Source organism: Entamoeba invadens (genome assembly GCF_000330505.1).
Source record: "Entamoeba invadens IP1 unplaced genomic scaffold scaff_1105074726711, whole genome shotgun sequence".
Classification (NCBI taxonomy): Eukaryota; Evosea; order Mastigamoebida; family Endamoebidae; genus Entamoeba; species Entamoeba invadens.
The window spans coordinates 1250009-1276974 of NW_004443648.1; the positions used below are offsets into that span (position 1 = coordinate 1250009).

General features: G+C 32.1%; 11 protein-coding genes across 11 annotated transcripts; 4 read left to right on the forward strand and 7 right to left on the reverse strand.

Moving 5' to 3' along the window:
* Nucleotides 1–717: 717 nt before the first annotated feature.
* On the forward strand, nucleotides 718–3306 carry EIN_062670 (hypothetical protein; the record flags this gene model as incomplete). Its single annotated transcript, XM_004260295.1, has 1 exon — nucleotides 718–3306. One exon carries the CDS (start codon nucleotides 718–720, stop codon nucleotides 3304–3306), a length of 2589 nt encoding a protein of 862 aa, XP_004260343.1.
* A 689-nt stretch (nucleotides 3307–3995) lies between these two features.
* Nucleotides 3996–4586, reverse strand: EIN_062680 (hypothetical protein; the record flags this gene model as incomplete). The annotated part of the gene is made up of 1 exon (XM_004260296.1): nucleotides 3996–4586. One exon carries the CDS (start codon nucleotides 4584–4586, stop codon nucleotides 3996–3998), a length of 591 nt encoding a protein of 196 aa, XP_004260344.1.
* Nucleotides 4587–7898: 3312 nt separating this feature from the next.
* On the reverse strand, nucleotides 7899–9578 carry EIN_062690 (hypothetical protein; the record flags this gene model as incomplete). The annotated part of the gene is made up of 4 exons (XM_004260297.1): nucleotides 7899–8001; nucleotides 8058–8552; nucleotides 8725–8977; nucleotides 9041–9578. The coding sequence occupies 4 exons, from the start codon at nucleotides 9576–9578 to the stop codon at nucleotides 7899–7901; spliced, it is 1389 nt and encodes a 462-aa protein (XP_004260345.1).
* Nucleotides 9579–10141: 563 nt separating this feature from the next.
* On the forward strand, nucleotides 10142–11401 carry EIN_062700 (hypothetical protein; the record flags this gene model as incomplete). The annotated part of the gene is made up of 1 exon (XM_004260298.1): nucleotides 10142–11401. One exon carries the CDS (start codon nucleotides 10142–10144, stop codon nucleotides 11399–11401), a length of 1260 nt encoding a protein of 419 aa, XP_004260346.1.
* A 3488-nt stretch (nucleotides 11402–14889) lies between these two features.
* EIN_062710 (hypothetical protein) lies at nucleotides 14890–15900 on the reverse strand (the record flags this gene model as incomplete). The annotated part of the gene is made up of 1 exon (XM_004260299.1): nucleotides 14890–15900. The coding sequence occupies one exon, from the start codon at nucleotides 15898–15900 to the stop codon at nucleotides 14890–14892; it is 1011 nt and encodes a 336-aa protein (XP_004260347.1).
* Nucleotides 15901–16091: 191 nt separating this feature from the next.
* EIN_062720 (hypothetical protein) lies at nucleotides 16092–16703 on the reverse strand (the record flags this gene model as incomplete). The annotated part of the gene is made up of 1 exon (XM_004260300.1): nucleotides 16092–16703. The coding sequence occupies one exon, from the start codon at nucleotides 16701–16703 to the stop codon at nucleotides 16092–16094; it is 612 nt and encodes a 203-aa protein (XP_004260348.1).
* Nucleotides 16704–16933: 230 nt separating this feature from the next.
* On the reverse strand, nucleotides 16934–19693 carry EIN_062730 (hypothetical protein; the record flags this gene model as incomplete). Its single annotated transcript, XM_004260301.1, has 3 exons — nucleotides 16934–19163; nucleotides 19210–19508; nucleotides 19580–19693. 3 exons carry the CDS (start codon nucleotides 19691–19693, stop codon nucleotides 16934–16936), a joined length of 2643 nt encoding a protein of 880 aa, XP_004260349.1.
* A 296-nt stretch (nucleotides 19694–19989) lies between these two features.
* Nucleotides 19990–22012, reverse strand: EIN_062740 (hypothetical protein; the record flags this gene model as incomplete). Its single annotated transcript, XM_004260302.1, has 2 exons — nucleotides 19990–21473; nucleotides 21568–22012. 2 exons carry the CDS (start codon nucleotides 22010–22012, stop codon nucleotides 19990–19992), a joined length of 1929 nt encoding a protein of 642 aa, XP_004260350.1.
* Nucleotides 22013–22242: 230 nt separating this feature from the next.
* Nucleotides 22243–23757, reverse strand: EIN_062750 (hypothetical protein; the record flags this gene model as incomplete). The annotated part of the gene is made up of 1 exon (XM_004260303.1): nucleotides 22243–23757. One exon carries the CDS (start codon nucleotides 23755–23757, stop codon nucleotides 22243–22245), a length of 1515 nt encoding a protein of 504 aa, XP_004260351.1.
* A 1026-nt stretch (nucleotides 23758–24783) lies between these two features.
* EIN_062760 (rab11, putative) lies at nucleotides 24784–25602 on the forward strand (the record flags this gene model as incomplete). The annotated part of the gene is made up of 3 exons (XM_004260304.1): nucleotides 24784–24811; nucleotides 24885–25046; nucleotides 25181–25602. 3 exons carry the CDS (start codon nucleotides 24784–24786, stop codon nucleotides 25600–25602), a joined length of 612 nt encoding a protein of 203 aa, XP_004260352.1.
* Nucleotides 25603–26418: 816 nt separating this feature from the next.
* On the forward strand, nucleotides 26419–26964 carry EIN_062770 (small glutamine rich tetratricopeptide repeat-containing protein; the record flags this gene model as incomplete). Its single annotated transcript, XM_004260305.1, has 1 exon — nucleotides 26419–26964. A coding segment is annotated over one exon (546 nt), but the record flags the coding sequence as incomplete, so codon positions are not given.
* Nucleotides 26965–26966: the final 2 nt, after the last annotated feature.

Sequence of the window (26966 nt, forward strand, 5' to 3'; positions counted from 1 at the left end):
TACAAATAAGTATACCGTTTATTTAAAATTAAATTTAAAAATAGTTTGTAATTTCAAATTATTCATTTCTTATTAATTATCCAAAAAATAACTAAAATTTTCTGAAAAAACGATATAATTTTATATTATTTTCAATTAAAATTTCTTTGTATTTAAAAGTAGTTGGTATATCGTGCCGATTCAGGGATAACACATTACCACTCAACCAACACAATTATGTCTCGGATTGTTTATATGGGGTTCTCAATGTTTATTTACTAAAACAACTTTTGTTATATCAACTGAATTCGGCTCGTAATTGATATTTTAAATGAAAAACTTATTCGTTTCGAATTTGTATTCTACAATAAAACCTCTCAAGAGTGGGCATTTTTAGCCAATCAAACCTTAGTTACAGCTCTATAGAGAACTCTCTTTTTAGTTTCAGTCTAAAAAATGCCCGCTCTTGAGAGAACCCGCTCTTGGAAGGTTTTACTGTACTTACCATGTTTCAAAATATGTCAATTATTGTATTTTTTAATGTTTTTGGTTTTATAATTTAGTAACTTTGGAAGCAAAAATTAAATGTTTTGATTGATTAAAATAAAAAATTTTTACTGTTTTTGTAAAAACCAATTAAAATAATATTATTGAACTAAAAATGTTTAACCAACCAAATGTTATTAAGTTTTAAACATCTCAACATGAATACGGAATTGTAACTCAAAAACATACAAAATGAAACGCCTTGAGCCAATATTCTTGATGAACGTTTATCTTTATCTTGAAACATATAACGACGTCATGAATTTCATAAAAATCAACAAATCTTGTGCTAAGTTGGCATGTTCTATGCACATTAATCCAGTTTTGATATCATCAGTAGATATCATCAAATATTCAAAAATGTTTCCTTTGACTACTTTGAATATGAATTACAAAATATTCAGTTGTGATGAATATGCCACAAAATCTCTTGCTGATCTTCAACATTTCCGTTTTGTTTCGTTAAATAACAATTTCCCCAATGATCTATTAGACAAAATTGATTCTGCTGAAATCACCAACGTTGATCAAATCAAAACACAACTTTTTGAATCGTTAAAAGTGTTATCGATTCATTCATTATACTTCCCATTATTTCTGGAGAAGTTCGAACAACTCGACATCAACAAAATGAAGTTCCCAAAAATGATATTTCTCAGAAAATGTGATGCAAATATGTGGAGTAATCAACCAATTTGGAGTGATACAAATAAAGTTAAAATTATGCCAGCATTAGAGTGTAAATTAATTGAAGAAACTATGAAAAAATATAACACAGAAATTATTTTATTATGGGGAAACCCTAAAAATATGGATTTCTCCATATACACCAAGTTCAACAATTACACTGAAAATTACATAAACTCTAATTTGGATATTTGTAAACCAATTTCTTCAAATGTTAAATTCACAATCCACGATTATGCAACACAAGAAAACATCGACAAAATCAACGAAATTATCATGAAAAGTTTCTCACAAAATGTCTCATTCTTTATGAATATACAACGAAATTTAATGCAACAATTTAATACAACTATTGGACAATTTAATGCACCGATTTCTGAAACTAATGGATCACCAAACAATGAAATTTATGATGCACTTTTGTTCGACTCGACACAAATAAATTTTAATACACTTGACTCAACTTTTTATTTCCAAGGAAAAAACTCAAAAGTGATAATAGGGAAGAACCTCCCACGAAAAATTGTTTTAGAAAAAGTTTCAGTTTGTATTCAATATGGTGTTCTTATTAAAAATGTCACAGAGGTACAATTGAAACAATATAATGGAAGTGAAATGTATAATACACAAGACGAAATTAAACGCACGTTTGTTGGGTGGGAAGATTTTGTATTTAGCTTTGAAAGTCAAATAACAACAGTTGAAACACCATCAGAAAAGGTTTATGATCGAATGAACCAATTCCCATTTCCATTTGCCGAAACAATTGTTTTGGATATATCGAATAACCTCAATATATCATTTGAAAGTTGTGAACACATCAGAGAAATCAAATTCAAAAATGTTACAAATTTTGTCACAACTTTTGGTCGACAAAATAACAGAATAATTGAAAAAATTTCTGCTGAGTTTTGTAAGAATTTTGTTTTTCTTGATATCACTTGTAAATCATTTAATTGCACTAATAGTATTATTGGTATATTAGAAACTGCTCATATTGAAAAATTCATTTCTGAGAGATCTAATATCCACTTTTTTGGCCAAAATTTCAATTCAATTTTGAACATTAAATTGCTGCAAACAACAATTACACCAAACAAAATGTTGTGTTTCTCTAACGTTAAAACATTTTCAATATCTGATATTGAGAATTTCACTTTTGCGATGAATTGTGTCGAGGAAATAGAAATTGAAAATTCACATCACATCAATTTTGAAGGCGATTACTCTAAACTTTCAAAATTGAGTGAAAAGTTCTCATTTGCACTCAACTTCTGTTCACTTCCTAAAGGCCTTCAACCAAGTTCTTGTAAAAAAGAAGAAATTGTTATTTCGAATGAAAAAGATCTCACCACATTATTCGCAATTATTGATCAAAATAACGCAAATGTTGATTATATTAACACGTTAAAAATGACAACATTTAATCCCACTTATTTTTTAAGAAACACTAGAGTCGAATATTTAACACTTGAAAGTATCACATCAAATGTAAAAGACGATTTATATTTAAATTTTGTCAATTTAATATGCAAAAAGTGCGAAGTGAATGCAGTCTTTGTGAAAAACAATATCAACACAATTCATATTGAAAACTCGAAGGTCACAATTAAAAAAATCAGAGAATTAATTAAAACGAACAAACAACTGTTTTTTGAAAAATGCGGCATTTTCAATTCAGATGTAGATATCACAGGGATCGCAATAGGTGAACTTGTTATGCAAAATGTCGACCAAACGTTCTTTGACAAGAACATAAGTATAACAACTCAGCACGTTGAACTCATTGGAATTGTTAATATTAAGATTAACAATATGCCAAAATTTGAGTGTAAAAATATCAAACTGAAAAATTGCCAAAACATTGAAATAATGGTTTTGAGTGGTGTCGATATTGTTGTTGAAAATTGTGATAATATTGTCATATCTTCTATTGGAGATATCACTTTTATACAACACGACTCTACAAATGTCAAAATAGAGAAAAGTCAACTTTTTAAACAAACAGTAAGTGCAAATTTAATTGGAGGAGATCTATTTGGAGAGTTTAAGGGAACGACCACTGGGTGGGCTGGTTTTCAACACCAAAATTAATTGCCATTTGTTGAAATTGGGTTTAATCATAACATTGAAATTTTTTATTAAACATGAAAAAAAACGGCGTTTTTAATTATTTACAAAGATTTCAATATAAGAACTATTTAAAAACGAAATAGTTGATGTACAACGACGTTCAAAAATACATGATTGTAGATGTGATTTAAATAGAATCTGTAATAAATTTGAATGTTTCTTTTATATTTTAATTATTGTGTAATAACCATGTGATTATGTTGAAATAATATCAATTTAACAAATATAATGAATTCACCAGTGTAACAACACTGATATCTATGATTTTTATTTAATGTATTTTTGTTAATAATTACATGTTAACGAGATATTATAAATAATTATCTTTTGTTTATTATTTTTTATATTTTTATCCAACAACTAAACTTACTTTTTGATAAATAATCAAAAAAATATGAAACTTCATGTGTATAAACATGTAACATCAACCAAGTACTAAAAAAAATAACACCAAAAATAAGAAACATCATGGTATATAACAATTTTTGGGATTGACTTTGATACCAACACATGTGTTTATATGAAAAAATAATAAATTACTGTCATATGAATTACATTTTTAATTATAACAATTCTTTCTAACAAAAAAGTTTAAATTGTTATTTAATATATAAGAAATCGAGCAAAACAATGAAATATATAAAAGTGATTTATACTAGCAAACAGCCAATGTTTTTGTTATGACTCTTTTGTTTTGTTAATTCTATATTTAAACTTTTTATTGATTTGGAATAATTTAATAAATCCTTAACAACAACTTGAAACATTACATCCAAATTTGTATTGTTTTTTGCAGATGTTTCGAAGAATGCACATTGAAATTCATCTGCCAATTTTTGACCCTCTTCTGTTGTCACTTTTCTTTCACTTTCCAAGTCACATTTATTTCCACATAACACAATAGGTAAACCTGTTTTGTTGTCCCAACATTTAATTTGTATAACCATGTCTCTCATCTCTTGTATTTTTTTAAATGAATAAATTGAAGTTATTGAGTACACCAAAAAGAACACGCTACTTTTTCTGATATAATAATCCAAAAAAGAATAACTTGAAAAAAACATCTTGTTAAATTCCACAACAATAAGTTGACTTTCAACAGTCAAAGTTGTAATAAATTTGTCTCTTCTAGTTGGTTCATATATTCTGTCAAATTCTCCATAAACATACCTATCGATAATGTTTTTCTTACCAACACCATCTTCACCAAGAAGTACCGCTTCGAACACCAGTTTATTCATATTTTAAATGAAATTCAAAGATTTTTAATGTTTGTTATATAAATACTATGTTTGAATACAATGGGAAAAACATTATATTTGTTTGTTGATATACAGGAAAATTATTCAAAGGTGAAGTTTGATTTTTTTTAAATAAGTATAAAGAATGCTAATATAAATTATTAAAGATTAGTTCTGTACCAGAGGTTTTTATAACCACAATCCCAATTACCCACGTCACCATTTAATAACCAAAATATTCATTTTTTCTTATAAATTCGTACGTTATAATACCACATTTTAATAATTATTTTGAAAAGCCTGTTCTGTACTTTTTAGGTACTGAAATATTTTGATATAAAAAACTTTGAAAATACTATTTAAATATAAGTTGTTTTGGTATTAAATTTATCTGATAAGACTGATATAACATTCATAATTTTAAATTATTTTGTACATTAAAATAAAAATGAAACAACTTATAAATCATTTAATGACGAAACTCGAACATGTCTTTTTATTGAATGTAGTATTATTCATAAACGACATCACTTCTCTCAAATTTTTCATTTTGGTTAATAAGAAATGTAACTGTTGTCTGGAAAGTCTCCATATCAATCCCAACATCACAATTTCTCATTTTCTCATAGAATTTTCACCAAAACAAATACTTCCCATTTTTAAACTGATTTTTGATTTCATAGAAAAAGCATTTCCAAAGATTGAGACCCTCCAATGCTCGGATTTTATGTTAGAAAATACAGTATGTGAAAAAGTTGTCAAAAGGGTTACGTTTGTGCGACTTGTTCCAACAGGAAGGTTTTCAAATTGTCGAATACAACATGCTCAGCTCAACAAAAATGCTATACAGAAAATCACTCACTTGTATTTGGACTTCACAAAACCATACAAAAAGTATATCAATAAAATGACAAATTTGTTGCACCTCAATGTTTTCGAGTGGAATCTATCATTTACATACATCTTAAAACTTGTTACAAACAAAACGATAACATCACTAATCTTTTGGCGCTGTGCGATGCCAGACTTTATTGAAAACATTTTGACTCTACCAGAAACCAGAAGATCTTTGCACCTTCCTCCTCTTAAAATTGTTGTTGTATTGGAATGTAATATACTTTCGCTTATTTACAAAGGCATAATATCAGATCTGAAGTATAAACTTGAAAAATCTCATATCTCTGTGTTGCAATTTGGGACTGTGGAAACATCTGATATAAGTAACAACGAACTTTTTATTGGGAACTCTCGCTTCACAGGAGAAGTATTTGTGTCAAATAAAAATTCTATCAAATTTGACTCGGTCAAACAATATTGTCAAAACCGGAAATATAATGTGGACACGTTGTGCCTTGACGACTCTAACACTATAATGAAATGCCCAGAAAATTTATTGAACGTAATAACTGCGGACCAAAATTATAACAATTTTTATAATGTATTGACACTTCAATCACCAATTGTACTGTTTTCGGAAATCGAAAAATTGCGTGTGATATACCTTTCTGTAAATTCAGTAAATAACACGCGTTTTCGTCGATTAAACAACGTCAAGATTTATGGGAATGTCATTAAAAAAATTTTATTTGTCGAATGCAAGAAAATTGAAGTTTTCTTAGTGAGCGCAGAAAATGCCGATTTTGATTACTGTGAGAGTGTTACATTTGTTTCCAAAAAATATTGTGTATGGCTTAGAGTGTACACATCAGTGGATATTAGCATCAAGAACAACACAAATACACAAAAAGTTGAAAACCCTAAAATGAGAATATCAAAATTAACAACTTTTCGTACACAAAATGTTGATATAGTTGGCGTAGAGTGTTGCTATTTGTTATTATCCGAGTCAGATAATATCAAAATAGAAGGATGTGATTTCAAGTACACAAATTTTGAAAAGTGTGAAAACGTCGAGTTTTTTGTGAAGAACGCATACAAAGATGTAGAGACAAATTATTTCAAATTTAAAAGGATTATAGACACAAACAAAAGTGTATTTAAGAGTGTCAAAAATTCCAAAATTAAGTGCTTATTAAAAGGAACAACTGATATTATTCAAACGGATTTTTCAAACTTTTTAAATAGAGAAATTTTGGAATTGAAGAACAAAAATATATTTTCAGGGTATTATTCGAAAATTCGCTTTGTTAATAATAAGACAAATAAATTCTTTTTATCAAATCCTTTGCAAATTGGGTGTTTTCCATCTTTAAGCATTAAAATCAACAATTCAACATATGAAGTGGAAATTATAAAACTGAAGAAACTTGAATGTTTTGTAAGACGCTTTCCAGACGTAAAATTGTCGTTTTGTAACATCGGAAAAACAGATAAAAAACACAATCAAAAAGATAAAGAAATATCGAAAGAAAACACCACTTTTTACATTAAAAATACTAAAATAACACGTGATATTTATGAAACAATTATTTGTGGGAAATGCAGCAAATCAACAATTGAGTTTTGTTTTCCAGAATCTGAAAATGATGTTTTGAGATGCCCAGATGTTGACGTGGCATTTATTTCATTGCAAAATAGCCGAAATGAAAATCCACGAATAGTAGACCTCTCTTTTTTGAAGTGCAAAGAAATTGTACTTTTTACCACTTGCAGTGATAGAAATTTCGATAAATTGACACTCTCAAAAACAGTGAAAAAATTGAAATTAAAAGACGTGTTTTTTGATTATATAGAAGGTGGAAATTTTAACATGAAAATCGTTGGCATTTCAAAAAAGGTACAAAATTTATCAAAATATGTCAATTTAAAAAAGTCGACCATTTTCAGAGAAAAATTTATTTTTCTGTATTGTGAAGAAAGTGTAAGAGAAATTGTTATAGGTAATTGCAAATTACTTGAAGAAATCACAGTTAGTAAAAACACGAATAAAATTCATGTTCAAAATTGTCCGTTATTACGAAAAGTGAATGGTATTACAAATATTACCACAATTGTTGTTAGAAATTGTCCATTTTTAAATTATTAAATAAGAAGTTTATATCCAATTTTGGTTTCTTTTTTGAATAAACAATTTAAAACATACATTGAGAATTCATTTAACTTACATGTTATTCTTTCAAATTGTTATTAAGTGACCAATGTGAATATAAATGTAATAACACGAGCAAATCAACAATATTTCTATATACTTAACAACTCAATTCATGTGATTGATGTTTAAATAGAATCATTTGTATCTATTGAATTGTTGATACCAGTATACCAAGATTGCTTTAATAATTAAAAACTGCATCTATAAAAGATTTACTAAACAAAATGAATACCTCAAAAGATATAAGATGACATATTATTTTAAAACATAACGAAGAAATTCTCCTCGGACTGGATGTCGTTTTTCAGTTTGATGATATCAACAAGAGCGTTCTTTACCTCCTTCGCGGCAATTGGGTCATTTCTAGTTGTCAACCATAAAACTTACTTACACAATACAAAATGTTGTGACAAACAAACTCAAGAAGAATTAGTGCAGTGTTTAAATGATCTTCAATTTGGAAAAACTTGTCGAGGATATTTGCTTGGTTTCCAGCTTTCAATTTAGGTGTGAGTGGTGGTGACACAGCAACCGAACGACTTCCACTGGTTGAGATAGCGTGGACAGGTACTATTTCGGTCTTCACCTTCCCCCAAAACGATGAAGACTCTTTCACTCTCACTCGCTGTTTAAAGTCCAAATTCCTGATCAAAGGAAGTTCAAACCACATACAACTCGCAAGTGCCAAATTCAATATTAAGTCTGGGGAATACTCTTCAATGGGGTAATTGAACAACACACTATATGCATGTGTTAAATCTCCTTCTAACAATTTCCCACGTTGTAATATGATCAACACTACACATATATGATCAACTAACGACAACCTTCCACTGAACGCAAAAATGACGTCCCACATCATTTTAATCACTTGTGGTGGGAAGATCTGGCAAAACAGTAGTCGTACCCATCGTCTGTCTGTTATTAACAGGTAATTATAATATTATAATAAATTACTATAATAAATTACTATAATAAATTACTATAAATAATACTATAATTAATACTATAATTAATACTATAAATATTACTATAAATATTAATAATATGATATTAAAGAAATAATAGATAATAAAAACAACAAACAACAAAAAGAGTTGCATCTCCATCCCACAAGCCTTCAAATGCATCGCAAGTTCCTCATCCTTTGTTTCCAAGATCGATTCAATTGAGTCGCACCGGTTTTTCATCCACCTCAACCCTTCAGTCCCGTCTTTAAACCAGTCGCCCATGATCTCCATTAACTCGCAAAAGAAGTAAAATGTCTCAGCCTCTCTCTCGACCCCACTTTTTGTTTCTGAAAATACATCGATGAGAATTGAAACAAGCTCGTTCATCCCTTTTAGTTATTTCAATGATATAATTTATATAATGAACCAACGAATTGAAGAGATCCACAAACCTTGCACATACTCATATCCCTTCGACAATTGATAGATAAGTAATATCTTATGTAACACATACCGGTTTTCTAACACACTTTGGTCAAAATGCGTTCGTCGGGCATCTTTTTTGATCTCCCACATCGCTTTCCTCAAGTACGAGTCGGTGACATTCTTCGGCTCTTTACACGCAGTCTCCGTCGCATAGCTTTCTAACGGATTTTCAGACTCTAAAAGTGCCAACTGCGACTTGTACTGATTACATAATGAAATGTACTGCTTGACTTTGTTTGTGTCTATTAATCCCCAAGCTTCAGGTTGGGGTGGCAAACAACTTAAAAACACTTTCCATCGGGTCGCTAAGACCTTGGAAGAGTCCGTCGGTCGCCATATAGTCTTCTCGCGTTCGAGCCCCGGGTTCGACGCCAAAAGGCGAAGATTTGTGAGCGACAAATCTTCCTTTGGAGTCTGTGAAAGAAAAAAAGCATTAATAAAAGAAGATGAAAGCGAACTCGGTGCAACTCGGAGACTCCTAGAAAACTCCCGCAAATCGTTCATTTTGCTCATGAAAATAACTGATTTGCGGTTTAAAAGATTTATTATTAATTAGTTAATTTTCGTTTAACTAGATATTCAACTGTATGCTTCGATTCAACCCAAATTAAAATTATGAAATTAGTATTATTTATTTTAATAACTTTATTATTTTGTTTAATTTCCCAAAAATATAGAATATCTTTTTTTATCTAAAATAAATATATAATTTAAAAAAAATAAGGCACTTTTGTTATTATTAGATTTGTTAAAAATAAATTAGTTAAAAAATAATTAAAAAATATAATATTTTTATTAATATTTTTATAAAATATATATTATATAAATTAAGGTATATATTAATTTAATATATCCATTATAATTAATTAACTAAATTATAGTATACATTAATTATAATTGATAATTGATCTTTATTATATATTTTAATATTTATACTATCTATTTTAAATAAAAAAACATTTCTAAATTATTAAATTATTAGACTTTAATTACTAAAAAAGTAAATATAATAAACCTTTAAGACTTATAAAAAAAGACAAAAAAAACTATTAAAAAAGAATTTCATAATGACAGATTTTTCCCTCAGTCATTCACTTGAGATTGGGTTTCCAAAACAAATCAAAAGTTTGAGTATGGATGGTTACGGGAATTATTTATACATTCATGACAATGCCAACACATTGTTTTCTTATTCTCTCAAGACTAACGTCATCTTATCTCACATTGCGCTTCCCGAAGAGACTGATAAAGTGATTGTATCACCAACTGCCCATTACGTCGCTTGTTTTGTTCACAATATAGTTCACATCTACCAACTTCCCGAATTTACTTTTGTCGGGTCTCTCACCAACGTCGTCGATTTTGTGTGGAGCAACGACGCGTTTTTAGAGAGTCAAGAGTTCTTAGTATTAGAGTCGACTGCGGTGACTCAGAATCGGATTATTTCGAGCACCGACACGGCCTCTCCGAAGGACGAGAAGGAAGTTGAGAAGATCGAACAAGTGAAGTCCATTCCGGTTGTTGGAAATACCATCTTAGTGAACAACCAATTTAGTCGCGCGTGTGTCTTTGACAGTTCAAAGGTATCTACCTTTGAGCCCAATTTATCGGACGTCCAAACAATCACTGCAAAAGATATTTCCATTCCTTCCATCAACTCGTTGTGTTTCTGTAAAGGCGAGATGTTCTTTCTTAGCGGGTTTCAGCTCTTTTCAAAGAAGTTAAATAAAAAGATCGACTTGCCTTATAAAGGGGAGGAACTCCATGCGATCTCACACTTCACATTTATCATCATTTATGACAAGAAAACTATTTATATCATCGAGCCAGACGCTTTGAAGATTATATGTGTTATACAGACGTGTACCGAGATCTACAATTTACTCACTAACACAAGACTCTCCCTTTTGGTCTTCGAAGACAATAACAACAAAGTCGGAATGGTCTGTGGGGGAGAGTACACCACACAAAGCGCTTTCATCAGAGTCAACGAAAATACAAAGACCAAAATCCACACTAAGGACTCCGTCATCGCAAAACGACGCGCGCAAATCGGAGAGCAATTCGATAAAGATGAGAATACAGCACCAGCATCGGAGTTCTCAATTTTCATCGGAAAAACAGCGGGACTCGTCGCAAACGAAATCAGAGAAGTCTTTGAAAAGGAGTTTGGACCAGTCGTTAAAGTCCGGCTGAACAACGGATATGGGTTTGTCGACTTTAGAGATGAAGTCTCAAAGACAAAGGCGTTGAGTAATCACAAGGTGAATGTCAAAGATAAGATCGTCACAATCTCTGTTGCGGTGGGAAGCAACAAAAAGCGCTGATGTTATGGATTAGTATTTGTTTTGGTATTATTTATAGTAAATTTATTAGTAAAAATAGTTTAAATCAATTGTTCAAAGAATTTTAATAATTGAAATAAATTATTAGAAAGTTAAATATTTTTTTGATTTTTTTTTAATTTTTTTCTTCAAATTTAAATTAATTTTTTTTAATTATTCAAAAAAGAAAATTGAAAAAAATGAATTCCACCAATAAAATTTGTGGAATTCATTCGAAAAAAATTGTTCTCACCTTTAATAGTTATAATATTATTAAATTAATTATTTTTTAACTATAATTACCATAACAAATTTGTTAATGGTCATAGATTTTGAATCTTCAAAAAACCCAATTTGTTCAACAAAAAAAAACAATTCCGTCTTTTTTACTCTAATAACAAAAGTGAATTTGGACTCTTTTTTCGTGCAGATAATATTAAGATCAACCATTTTCCACTTATTTTTCCTTCATATGTATTATGACGTTTTCTACTCACTGCAGTTTCCTTTATGATTTACAAGATAATAATACAGTATAGTATAATATATCATTATTTCTTATATATTCAAGTAAAGAACACAACAACGAAACTTGTCAAACAAAAGTGCGGAGTAGATATTTGTTAATGTCAATAGAACTTCAAAAACTCTGGAACTATTGCTATATATAGCTTTTTAATATAGTAATAATATAGTAATAAAAATTAAAGCCATAGAAACATGAATAACGGTCGACCGAAGAATACAAAACATATTTATTAATAAATAGCGTGCTTGACACACCGAATTTACAGGCTAAGGGCAAGGTCTGTGTTGATGACAGACTCCCCGTGGTAGATGTATGATGAGAACTCATCGTTATCTATCCCGTTGATAATGTTGAACACCTCGAAGTCGGACTCGTCGTCACAGGTGTCATCTTCTAACAACTTGTTAAAGGAAGGTTTGATGAAGAGTTCGGACCGTGTGTACTTCACGATTGAGATTGCGCTGGACTTTCCAAGTGGGAGTTGGACGCTGCGGTGGAAGTTGGAAGTTGTCATACTGTATGAATTGAGAGATTGGGCTGTGTTTTTATAGTCGGCCATTCAAATTTGGAACAGTTCCATCTGAATGAAGTCATTGGAAGTTATTTTTCGTCTTCGTCTTTTTTTAGACTTATTTTGCGTTTTTTTGCTTTTTTACAAACTCAAACGAACCAGGCGCTGGAAGCTAGTCTCTTGCTTTTGCACTACTTGGTCTTATTTTTTATAATAAAGAGGCAGATAGCCCCTATTTGAGCCAACCGGCTTCCCGAATAATGGCACCGGTACCCCTAAAGAATGAAAAGATAAAAATGACCAAAGACGCGGTTTGTTCTATTTTTCTATCTTGTCGTAATTCCCACTACTTTACTGGTAAAGAGCCTTTCCAATCGGCTTGTCCAAGCAGGAGGACAAAGCCTGAATAAACGAAGTTAATTTATTAAGCTAGTTATTGTTAATAAAAAAACTAAAATAAGCCAATAAGAATTAAATGTGTTTTAAGTTACAGCGGCTTGGTGCGAAGAACCATTTAATGTTACCGACAATTCTATTTTTGAAAGATAAACATTGCAGAGAATCTTCTGGGTTCAGAACAAATGGAACTTGTCCAATCATCTTGGTATTGTTTTCTATTTATATCGATTAATTTGTGTTTTTTGAACAACTGTTGAGTGCAAAACAGACTCTAGTGTTTTGGTATTAGTATAATGATTATATAAATTATATATTCAGTGATAGATTTGTGTGTATGAAGGAGGTTAGATATTCTTTATAAATAATGTGCCGATATAAAGCCAATAAACCTAGATGGTGTTGAAAGAAGTCACAAAAAATGTCTCTCTTATTATCTAACACCCTGTTATTGCTTTAAAATGTTATTAACTTGGAATGAAAAATACTACACAATCGGGTTATGGTTTTTGGGGAACAAAATAGTTATTTTGGTGCTTATTGTAAAGTGATTTAGTTCCAGATCTGATATCTCTTTTTTGATGAAAAAAGAAACTATAAAATATTATAACTTATATGATTCTTTTATTATCAGCAATTCAAGGTTTAAAAAAGAATCTAAAATCATAACATTTTGGTATTTATTATTATTTAAAAAACTATATTTTTATTAATGAATTTTGAACGATCTATTGATTTTTTCGAATGTGATAAAAATCGATATAACATATATTTGAAATAACAGTATAATCAAATTGAATACATTCGGGAAAATACCACAAAAAACAAAAAAATGGGAAAAAACGGCATTTTTTTCTTTGGGGAAAAAATATTTTAAAAAATTTTGATAATTTATTTTTTTCAAAAAAGAGGGTGTAAAAAAGGTGCAAATAAATAACTAATATTTAATAACAAAAAGTATCATTATATAATAGTTATAACTGTTCAAACTTATTTTTACTATTTACTAGTTATAATCTTAAATAACCCCAATGATTTGAGTATATGAACAAATCACATGATTACTTTTAACTCCCGCTTTTATTTAAAAAAAATAACTTTTTGTGGGTTACACTTTGATGGGTATTTTTTTTTGTCTATATATTTTGAATTTTTTTAAAAACAGATGATTAATTAATAGGTTAGTAATAACAAAAAAACTGAAAATTAGTAATTGATGGCAAAGAATGAAAAATGTAAAATACTGTTTATCTGGTGAAAATGTATTTTTGAACTTTTTTTAATAGATTGGGGTAAATCTTAAAATTTTTGTGTCCAAAAAAGCAATTTTTTCATTAAAAAAAATTTAAAATATCTCGATTACCCTTTATATTTTTATTTTTTGTGGACATTATTGTCGCTTGTTTACCAATACACTGAGTCATAAGTAAGTTATAGTGTAATTTTTTTTTATAGTGCAACCAAATATAAATAAGTTACATGTTTAACCCTTTTTGTTTTTACAATATTAATGGCAACGAATTCAAAAATAAATAAAATGCTTTTTGAGGGGAGTTTTTTAATTGTAAAAATAGTTATTTTATGTTTACATAAAAAATGTGAAATTTAACACATATGTATTCATAAAAAGTATTTGGTGAATTTCTCTTCAGACTTGAAAGAACGTCTTGAAATATACATTATGATGTTACCCTTTCGAAACAACCATTTTTACCCCAAAAAGTGCTAATGTGTGGAGAGTGATTGAGTTAGAGAGTGAGTATACGTTAATTTGCTTTGTTGTTGAAAAAGACAACCAATTTCTACAACAAAATAATACATACGAACAGTTTAATAATAATTTACAAAGGTTATATATACATTAACGAAAGTAACAAAGTTATTTTATCATTTATAAAGTATATTACAGATGCTTTTTTACAATCGGCATTCGGTTAAAATTTGAAAAGTACGATCATTAACTGTTGTTAAAAAAATATTAACCGACATAAATAGATAATATAACACCTTAAATCCGTTAAAACCAATTCAAAACAATGAAATTATTTTAATCGACTACAAAACCACTTGAGTTCCATTGAAACACTGATCTCCAATAACAAATTTTGGCTTGTTACACTCAACAGTGGTGAGTTGTTCCATTACTTCGAAAAAGTCTTCACACACGCAACAGTACTGTACTGGTTGAGTTGATTGCTCAACAGTCCCAATGTCCCTTTTATTTAATTTATAGAAAAAACTTGGAAACACAACTTTCTTAAGTGAAAAACAGTTCTCAAAGCACGAGTTACCCAAAAAAGAAACTGTTTCTGGTAAGACCAATTCGTTCAATTTTCCACAAGACCCAAAGCAAAACTCGTCGAGCACAACCAACTTTTCTGGAAGAGAAATAGAAGAGAGTGAACGGCAGTTATAAAACAAATATTTCCCAAGTTTTGTGACGTTCCTTGGAATTACAATTTTTTTGAGGGAAGTGCAATTTGTAAAGACGAAGTCTTCTATTTCCTCCAAATACATTGGAAGTCCAACAAAATCCAATTTGGCACACTTATAACAACAATAACTCCGCAACGTGTTAATTAAGGGCGGAAATTCTATTGAACAAAGTTGATCACATCCCTCAAAGCAGTGATTTTCAATATTCGTTATTTGTGTTGGGACCACAAAATGTGGATTTTTGAAGTTGTCGAAGTTTTTGAATAGATATTTCCCAAGTGTAGAAACTATTGAAGGGATCTCTGGTAAAATGTTCTTCTCATTAAGAGTTAAGACCACTTTAGTACACCGACTATGTCTCTTTTCTTCATGTTGCGCCGTTTTAAAATCAATTTCATAAGAAACGACGCAATTGCTCGATAATCGGTCTTCTCCATTCTTGTAAAGTGTTTGATATTGCATAACGGGAAAGAGTTTAATTGTATTTTCAGTCAGTGGAAATGGATTTGTTGATAAACTCAAAGCCGCTTTTTGGAACTTTTTGTTGACAAAAATCAAGTTGAGTAAGTCAGTGGAGCGTTTTTGGAATTGGGCAATTGCTCTTGCACTTTTGTCTTCCATTTGAAACATTTAAGTTATATTTATTAATAATTAATTATACTTTAACTAATAGATACTATAATACTAATACTAATAATAAATATAATAATATAATAATATAATAATATAATTATTTAAATATAGTAAAAACTATAAATATAACATAATAATTATATAATTATAATAAAATAATTATATATATTATTATAATATACACAGAATCATTTAGTTGGAAGTGGTGGAAGAGGTTTCTGTGGTTTCTTCTGTTGGACTATAAAAGTGTTAGGCTTGAACTCACTATGTTCCGTCTTCTTAACATCCATTTCCTCAAACTTGTCTTTTTTCTCATCTTTTCGAAGTAATTCGTCATAAGTGTCTCGTGCGCCACATACGCCATCTACAATCAACATCTGAAGTTTGTACAAAGCACTTTCAGCGGATTCGACGATTTCATTTTTATCATGTTTGGTACTGTCTGTCTGTGTGTTCTGGTCACTTTGTTTTAGTTCTTTTAATGAAATTTTTAATTCGGACTTGTCTGTTTCAATCTGTTCATTTTCAATGACCACAACTGGCTTAAATTGGTCGGGGTACTTCTCTTGAAATGATTGAAAATCTGAGACATCAATTCGACTCCCATCAATCAAAGTTCCTGTTAAAAACAGTGACGTTTGCGCGGAACGAAGGTCACAAAAATCAACAAGAAAAAAAGAAAACTTTTGAGACTCAAATGCCTCGATTTTTGATATCTTTCCACAGTTCTCGAAGACTTGTTTCACAGAGTCTTCCCGGACTATTCCTTGGTTGTCAATCACAACTACTCTGTAACTCATGAAATGAATTTAAATAGTTTTTCTTCTATAATAAAGAAAGTGATTTGAAAACGTCATTCTCTCAATCTTTTTGAAGATTATTTATTTCATTTTGTATAGTTTTCTTTTAACATTTTTTAATTATTCATTTAAAAAATCGTAAAAACTATTGTATATAGTATTTTATAGTATTAAAACTATAAATATAAACTCTTTCACTTTGACCCAAGTACCACTCAAAAGACATCGGTTTAATTGTACGAGTCAATTAAATTGCCGATGGTTTGCCCGACTTCTGCGATGTCTTGATACCCCCATTTGACATAAACAAGTTCGAACGCGACACTTTTCTTCAGGTCCTCGAGCATTCCTAGTTTGTAATGTTCTGTTGCGCAGAAGTCCAACATGAGTTCGACCAGTTGTAATGTAGCAAAGATTCTTCCCTTCATATCCTTATCGCTATGGAATATCGTGAACAGTGCGATCAGTTCGCTTTGAATCGCGTCCATCCAATTATTGATCGACATGAATTTCCTGAGATCATCAAACTTAGCGTACATCCTCTTACTGTCGTCTTCTGGGGGGACAACAAGTTTCACAACGCACTTTAAGACTTCGCAAATAGCGGCTCGAGCGTCTCTGCATGACGCTTGAGTACCTTTGACTTCATCCACTATGAAGCAATTGTCAAGCGCCTTCCGAAGTAACGATGACACATAGTAGAGCTCTTCTATCCCTTTCTGTTCACGAAGAACCTCTTTCCCTCGCGTGTAGAACTCCTCTTTCTGACTTTTAAACAGAAGTTGTTCGTCGAGTGTAAACGCTTTCATCGACTCTTTGATCATCTCAAACGTCTTATCAAAGATACCGGACGCAGAGGATTGCGCCGCTATCGTCGCAATATTGAGATTTGCTCGTATCAAGTCTCCATTATAATGCTTCTTCATCATTTTCAATATCTCCTTTCCAATTTGGACAATGTCGTTCGACGAGAGTTGGTCGATGGCACAATTCAATTCAGTGACAATAGTCGGCGGGACCAAATCCGCACTGCAGTTCGCTGAATTGACACACACTTTAAACTCGTCAAAGTACAGTTTTATTCGAAACTCAACTTCACTCGCAACATTTGCAAATCGGTAGACCTCCAGAGACGTTGCGTCGTTCACTATATTCGTAAGTAACGTGTACGCTTTATAGACGGGAGGCGGGTTGGATAAGAACGAGAGGACTTGAACACCTCGGACAAATTTAATGATGTCTTGGACGACTACCCAGTCCTTCTCTTCTCTTGCTTTCACTCGAACCAATTCATTCAGAAACAGCGAAATGTCGGAGATGGCTTGTTGCAACGATTTCGCAGCTAAAAGCGCTTGTTCCCGCTTCATCGGATTTTGCACTAAATACGCCAAGAAGAATGCAGACCTCGACAATTTAACTACAGACCGCGTCACACGTTGCGAGAAGTACGCAAATTGGTCCGGGTGATACTCCGTCGATGTGATCAAGATATCTAATATGATCAACTCAATCATCATCTCTTGCAACGAGACAAGTGCGTCGATGGTCGGAAGTGGCGGAAGTTGCGTGAACGCCTCTGCCAAACTTTCCGGACTAAATGCGTTCAAAAGGCTTGACGGGTCTGACAGAGTGACTTTTGGTGCTCCAAGAAACATTAATTTCTCGGCGTATTTCGGAAGTAAGTACAACGCATTAGGAGTCCCATACCGCAAACAATTCCCTATCTCGCGAATCTCCTGAATAACAATGTCTTCCTCTTCATTCGAAGCTACCAAGGCTTCTTCTAATGAACTCATCGACGACCCAACATCACGTTTGTCTGTAAATTTCCAATACTTCGACTCGTATTTGTGCAACGTCGACTGTAACATCTTCGTCGTCACTTGGCGCTGAATGTCGTTTTGGTACCTCTTCTTCTCACCAACTTCAAACGTCTGGAAGTACTCCAATAACTCGACTTTGTTATACTCGGCGCCGGTATAATCATGGGAAGAGACACTTGTTTGTAACGAGTCCAACGTCGGCAACACTCGTTGATTTGGGAAATCAGAAGCTAACAAGATCGGGGTGACGCCCTCATAGTCTTCACTCTCAAGTAATTTAATAGCGCGCAAACGTGTGCCTGTCCAAGGCCGCGAACTGAGTGGATGTATGGGCGAAATGATTTGAATTTCCGTGTTCAACGAATTGATGATTTCCTTTTGTGTCTTCATCACCGTTTCTTCGTGTTCCTGTGACTTTCCACTGACTAGATACTTATCAAAGGCGGAAATGAAGTTCGCGAATTGCTCGGAGAGGAGATGGTGGAGTGCGTGGAGTTGGTGTGGTTTGTCCGTCGATAACTTCTCTTGAGAGATCAAGTGATCCAGATGACTGTGGAGTAACACACATACCTTTGATATGGTAGTGCACGTTTGGTAACTTGTGATGGTTGTGCTATCAATTTGATTCAACAACTCTCTGCATGTCATTATAATTCATTTAAAGTGGTATCGAAACTACAAACAAGATGAGTTGGACTTCTTCATAAAGTCGATTAAATGAAGACCCCGTGAAGATATGGAGAATCGATGTCGCATTCATCGCAATAGTTTGGCAGCTCGTCATCACAACAGAAGGGGTCGATTCCTCTGTTATGTTGTATTTTAATGTTTCCATCAATTTCTCAACGTTTCTATAAGCGTCAACCATTTCAATAGCAAGTTGGACTAATTCATTCCTTAATGTAGTCGTCCCCATGAAGATTTCTCGCGTGACTATTTTAGTGGTTTCTACTACCAACTTTGTAGTCTCGACTATTTGTTTCTGAATGTTATTTACATGTCTCACAACCACATTTTGATCAATCAACACACACGTCTCTATAAGAAACAAACAAGTTGATACAAAAATTTGGAAGTAACTACAAAGTGTCTCTTACTGAACTCATCAAGTGATTTGTGGAGCTCTTGTAAATTTTCAAGTAACTGCGTTTCAATGTCAGTCTGCATCTTTCCAAAGATCTTTTTTAAGTTCAAGTTCTATGTTTTTCGTTGTGTTCTTATTTTCTTTTTTTTTACTTTTATAGTTTAATTTATAGTTTAATTTATAGTTTAATTTATAGTTTAATTTATAGTTTAATTTATAGTTTAATTTATAGTTTAATTTGGTATTTCAAATAATGAAAATCGTTCATTCTTATAATAAATATGAAGTAACTTAAAACGACATTTAAATAATTTTCGAACGATTTGAAAATTTTGGAGCTTTAAAAAAAGTGGGCGACGATTGCCTATTGAATTAGAAATCAATTAGCAGTGATATCTCCGAACGGCCCATCGAACACAGGGAATGCATATTTGACTGTTGAGTTTTTGATCCACTGATAGTTTTGATTATTTTCATTACCGAAGAGGTAACTAGAATTCTCCCATTGTATATCGAGGTATGAGAATGCGTAAGATTCATATCCCCAAGCCTTATAGTCACTGACCAAAAAACGAATAGTGGAGTATGGTTGGAAATAATATCCGCACGAGTCACTGTTATCTACATTGAACTCCGCAAACGGTTTAAACACCTTTTCCAACATTTGAAGTGTCGTTTGTGTTGTTTGAAGGACTTCGACGTCACTCACAGTATCTTGGTCTTCTCCCAACTTTGCTCGGACAATCGAGTAAAGGCGTTGTGTATCACTTCCCTCCGGAATTTCAGACACCAAATTCACTGTCGAAGTACCTTCTTCGTCGTCTTCGACCAGCTTCCCCACTAACGCATACACATAGTCGTTTGCATTGTCTTCCCCACATTCCGGAAACCCTAATAACGTCATTTTCTTAACATCCGTTTCTTTATTTGATGATCGACTACAACTCAACTTGACCCCTCCCAAAATCTTTTTCTTCTGTCTTCCGACGTATCGGACTTTCCCAAAGCCACACTCCGAGAACTTCAAATTCGTCTTCAGACACTCCGCATCTACAGGAGACCAATTTTTGATCGATAAAGTTAGTGGACAGATTAACGCTTCATTGGCTTCTGAAATACTTTGCATCCAATATTGAATGGAATGCCCTACTAACCCCCAACTGTTTTTAATAATAAAACCCCCTTTCACAGGATTGTAGTACTGATTGCCATCGTCTTGTCTATTAATCCCTTCTTCCTTTGTTTTCACATAAGTGCTCTGGTCTCGGTCAACCCTAAACTCATCATTCCATCCAACTATCACCATCGCATGCCCTCCACTGCCCATCACTTCGCCATGTAAATCAAAGACCGCGTCATTGGAATACGACGCCAACCCAATTCGCGTGCAACACTTCTCTCCCGTCGTGTCTTGGACATAAAGACCAGATGCTGCTTGATAACACGGAAACTCGCACGTTGTGCAAACGGAGGTATTAACATCGGGGTTGTACTCATTGCACTCAAAGTAGTAACTTTTTTGGACGGTCGCAAGACCATATGAGATCGGGCCTTGATGTTCAAACATCGTCTTTTTGATTTCGTTAATGGAGTACATCGTTTTGATATCTTTAATTTTAAAGTCGATCGGGTTCGTCGCAATGATCTCAGCAAGGTTCTCGTCATTACAATGAAACTCTCCATCCCCCCTTTGTGTGTAATACTCACACACTGAATGTGGTAATATCAATTTCTTCGCTTCATCGCCTAAGTAATATATAAACTCGACACTCCCATCACTCGTTTGATTAATTCCCATCCCTCCATAGTCACAGATTGGTATCTCTTTGTGGTCTTGGCAGTAATCATAGATCAATTTGCCGTCTGTCGGTTATTTATTATATATTAATTGTTACTTTATTATTAAAGTATAGTTAAACGACACCAGATGGATTTGATTTGATAAAGAGAGACAAACAGGCTTGTTCGGAGAATTGGACATACTCGTTTTCATTTAAGAACCCTGCCTCTACTCCATATTTACGATAACTACTCTCTACCATCCCGATAGTCGAAAAGATCCAACAGGACCCTCTTGAAGCTTGATCTTTGGGTATCACCACAGTATTCAATGGGATGTGATACTGCTTTGGTAACGCAACGTCGACTTCGTTAACAATTTTCACGACAAACCCATCCAATCGCGTTGATAAAAAGATGCAACAGGTCACGACGAGTAAAAAGAGTAAGAAATTGAGCATTCCGAAGATCATCCAGAGCGTCCAAAACATTTCTTTTGTGTTGTGCTTCTTCTCCGTGTTTTTCTCGTCAACTACTTCGATGTTTTTCTCGTCATTTTTCACTAACTTCTCACCCTCGTCACCCTTCACTTCAGATGTCAAAAGTGGCTTGTTGTCTTCCATCTTCTTTTTTTAAGTTCTTTGGAGTATTTTTAATTATTTCTTCACAAACAGATTTAAAAAGTTTTAAAAAGTCTTGAAAAGAGCCTTTTCGATTGTGGTCGAAATTTGAAAGATTTTTTTAATTCATGAACGAAATTGACTAGTAAAACTTGTTTATAATACTTTTACTATAATTTTACTATACTTGGACCCTTAGAAGACACCGGAGGTACATACAAACAGTCACATTATTAACACTCAAATTGTGCGGCTCCACACGAATGCCATCGCACTTTCATTTTACCATAACAACTCTGTTTGCAAAATACACGACACTCATATTTCCCCTTTTTTAAGGCAGTGACATCTAAGTCGATATTTGGGCGGTTCAATTTGTCGGATTTGATTAAGTACTCGTCATTGGAATATGGCGCTTCACTGTCGCGATAAATTGCAAGCCAATATTTCTTAGTTAAGCCTGAGACGATCATCTGCACGACTTTTCTACTATTTTCAAGTTTTGTGGAGGCTAAAAGTTTGACATCAGGGCCTACACATACATCAGAAGACTTGATTGGGATATACTCATCTCCTTTAGAAGAATTTAGAAACAGTCTGACAGCGTACCACCCATACTTCTGTTTGTCGAATTTTATAAATCCGTCCGCCTTCCCTTCACAGAATTTGTAGTCCAACGTTCTTCGTGTGTCCATCTCGTATTTGTCGTACAAGCCAATCCATGAGCTCATTTTCATAAAAGACTGCGGGACGTGATAAGTCACTTCTATTGAGTTGTTCACACTTTTTGCGCTCAAAACAATTCTTTTCAACACTTCTTCGGACGACGTCTCTTGCTTTGAAAACACGGAAATTTCAATTTGGTCGTTCATTTTTGTTAACTTTGGCATTGTCGTGTCTAAAGCCCCTACACACTCCTTTCCACTTGGAGAATTAAAGTCTGATGTATACACACTGCTAATAGAAATCGAGCTATTTCGACTCATTTTCGTGCTTGGAGCCTTTTCCGATTTTGTGTTTTGTGGTGCTTTTGTCGAACAAGCTCCTTTCATCGCGTTTTGGACTTGAGTCTCCAACTTCTCGGACTTTTCTTCGGACAACGCATTTGGTGCTTTCTGTGCCGCATTCAGAAATTTGCTCTGCGAAGTCTTCAACACGTTTTGATTCAATTTTTCGTCATCTGCTGATATTGAATGCTTTTCTGAGTCTTCTGCGTCGTCTGAGGTGTTATGTTTATTATTTTCTTTTAAATGACTCTGTTGAGTGTTTTCATTGTGTTTAGATGTATTGAAAGTCGTCTTAATAGAACGCATCAATTTTTGGACGATTGATATGCCTTTCTTCTTCTTTAATTTCTTTTCTTTATTAGACAAAGTGCTTTTCTTTTCACTTCTTGTTATGACAACACCTTTAATTGATATCTCTTTGACATCACCAGTAGAGTACCCATTTTGCACTATTCTCTTCTTATGTATTTTGTTCTTGTTGGAAGGAATTGAAGTCTGTTGTATGTCTTTGGCTTTAGTTTCTTTCTGTGGACAAGAAGAGTCTGGAGAGAGAACTAAATCCTCAGCAGCAAGATCAGAAGTGTCAAAATAATTAATAAGAACGTCTAACGTCTGAACGTAATTCTCGTGATTCTTGTCATACGCCTTTTCTATAAAAGATTTTTGAATTGAAGGAAATGCATTGCTAAGAACTTTGATATTCTTTTCTCTTCGAAGCTGTGCAAAATCTGGAGATTCCATTGAATAGAAGTTAACAGTACTTTACTTTATATGGAGCTGCAATTACTTTTCGACTCTCGGCGTATTTCGTTTTGTATTTTTCAGTTACTCGTTTTGGAATTGTTGTCACTTGATCAAGACTTTTCCCCTCTAATTTCGAGTTTATTTACCTAAGATATTTTGAAAAAGATAGTGTTTTCACTTCAAAAATTATCGTTTTGAACATGAAAAAAGTTTGACGTTTTGACTTTGATTTATTGGAATTTAAATAAATTTTATTGAAAAAATCTTCTTTAAATTATAAAGGTGAATTTATAGGGGTTTCAGAATGGTGTTCAATGACTTAATAAATTGAAACATTCACCATTTCCAAACTTGATAAGCTCTCGATATCGGTTGTTCAAAAACAAAGTTAATATTCACCATTAGTTTCTTTCAAAATAATACACCAAATTGTTTTAATTTGTTTTAATTGTGATTGTCAATAAATCAAAAAGATATCAGATTATACCCATTTAGTTCTGATTATCAATTATTATCACACGTTCGCCAAAACGACAATATGAATAAAATTCTTATTAATATTGTGATGTTATTAATTACTCAGTCGACATAGTTGATCACATTAAAAAAATAAAACTATATATACTAATTTATTTAATTAAAGTTAATAATTAGTCAGACATTGACTTTGCTATTGATTTTTACTTATTTAATTTCTTATTTTGTGGTTTTGTTGGTCAAATAAAGAATTTTAGTATTTTTATAATTTTTCTCAACCTCTTCGAAATAGAAATTTTTTTACCATTTTTATAATTTTTTTGAATAATGTTCCACACGAAAATGTGCGATAAATCAGGAAACTGTTGGAATAAGAAGAATGAGAAACAGTATGACCAAAACCAAGTAAGATGCACAAATTGCACTGCTTTTTGTTCATTCTTTGAATCCCTTTTCGACTTTTTGAAATGTTGATTTTGTGGCAACCACCACAACTTTACTTGTTGAATTTAAACATGTTAAAAAAACTAAATACTGCACTCGTTGATGGAAAATTACACATATGCAATCAAGAGTTTGCTCCTCTCTTAAATAATACATATTCTTCTTTTCAAAGTAATCTCTGCTCTTCAAAATATGACACGTAGTTGTTATGGTCGGCGAAACTAACGTTGGGAAATCGTCACTGCGGAAATTGTTTATCAATAATGTCTTCGACCCACTAATCCGACCAACTATAGGTGTCGACTTGTCTTACAAAATGATCGAACAGGACGACGAGACCATTCGCATAGAAATTCGTGATACTGGTTTGCTGATTTTTATTGTTGTTTCGTCACCCCATACAGTCGTTTAAATATAGTATCTATAATAGTAATAAACTAAATAATATAGAATTTGTTTTTATGTCATGGGTAGTTTGAAACAAGTAAATAACAAACAGCTGGGCTTGAGAGGTATCAGTCGATACCAGCAATGCTCTTTAGAAACTGTCTTGGTGCTGTTGTAGTATATGACATAACCTCGAGAGAGTCGTTTGATCAAACGAAGAAATGGCTTGACCTCTTTAAGAATTATGGAGGGTATAAAGACACAACGAAGAACATCTTTCTTGTTGGGAATAAAAGTGACTTGTCAACACAACGAAATGTCTCGAAAGAGGAGGGAGTGACTTATGCGCAAAATTGCCAAAACATGAACGTCGTCTTCACAGAGACTTCCGCTAAAGAGAGTAACGGATTTTGTGAACAACTGATGAATTTCATTCACAAATTGGCGGAGATGTATAAAAAAGCTATTAAAATACATCCAGAGGACGAAAAGGTCGTTATCACAGCTTTGCCTAAACACAACAAATGCTGCTGAGAACAACAGATTAAAAAGTTTATATTTCAACATTAATTATTTATTTGGTGGTATTCGAGTTTATTTTATTAAACTAATAATAAAATAATTGTTTAATTATTTTATAATTAATAATCAGATATTACATATATTATATATTATATGATTTGTAATATCTATTTATTATATTCTTTATTATCCATAAAATTGTATTTGAAATTTTTTATAGTTATTCATTTATACTTACTTAACTATTTTTTTAACACAGGTTTTAATTATTGTAACATTATTAATATTGATTTTATAATAGTAAATAATTTGAAATTAATTAAAAGTTAATAAGTAATATATAATACAATTTAATTTTAATTGAATCTATAACATTTTGAGAAAAACAATGAAATCTAATTTAATTAAGTTTTATTTATAAAAATAAAAAATAAATTAAATAATAAAATTTAATTAATTTTTATTATAAAATTACTACTCTGATACCCCATAATTCAAATTAAAATTATTAAGTTTTTGTCATAAAATGGTAATAAAAATATTATTGTGTGATGATATAAAAGATGACGAGCCTGACGCTGAGATAGCTTAGTTCTTAAGTTATTGAGGTGGGTTGATGTGTCTAAGGCTATATGAACACATTTTTTATTATGTACAATTTAGTATTAATATATAATAAATATATAATAAATATATTATAAATAAATAATAAATATATAATAAATATATTATAATTGTATTATAATTATATTATGATTATATTATAATAAATTGAATAATATTTTTATTATAATTGATTGGTTTTCACCCCGAACTCAAAAATATCCAATGGAAATCCCAACAAAGGAACAGGTGTATTCGAAGTATCTTCGCCTTTTAGAAAAAAAAGGCTTTTTTAAAACAACAAGTGAAGAGGAGCGTGCGGAAAAGTCGAAGAAAGCGGAAGTCTATTTTGCGGAGAATTATGACAAGTTACATCGTCTTCCACAAGTCAAAGTTCCGAAAACACTCGAAGAGGTTTTGCCAGAGAAATTGAAGGAAGCTGAGGAATTCAAAATATCTGGAAATGAATTGTTTATAAAAAAAGACTATGCAACAGCTATTTGCGAATACTCAAAAGCGATTTCATGCAACCCATTCAATCACATTTATTACTCGAACAGAGCTGCATGTTACTCGTATTTGGAGAACTTCGAATTGGCGTCGAGAGACTGCGAAAAGTGCGTTGAGATTTCTCCGTCGTTTGCAAAGGGTTTTGGCCGCCTTGCTGTTGCTCGAGTTAAACTTGGGAAGTTGAACGAAGCCAAAGAGGCAATCGACAAAGCGCTTTCCTTGGACCCGACCAACGAAGTTTACTTGTCGACGAAACAAGACAT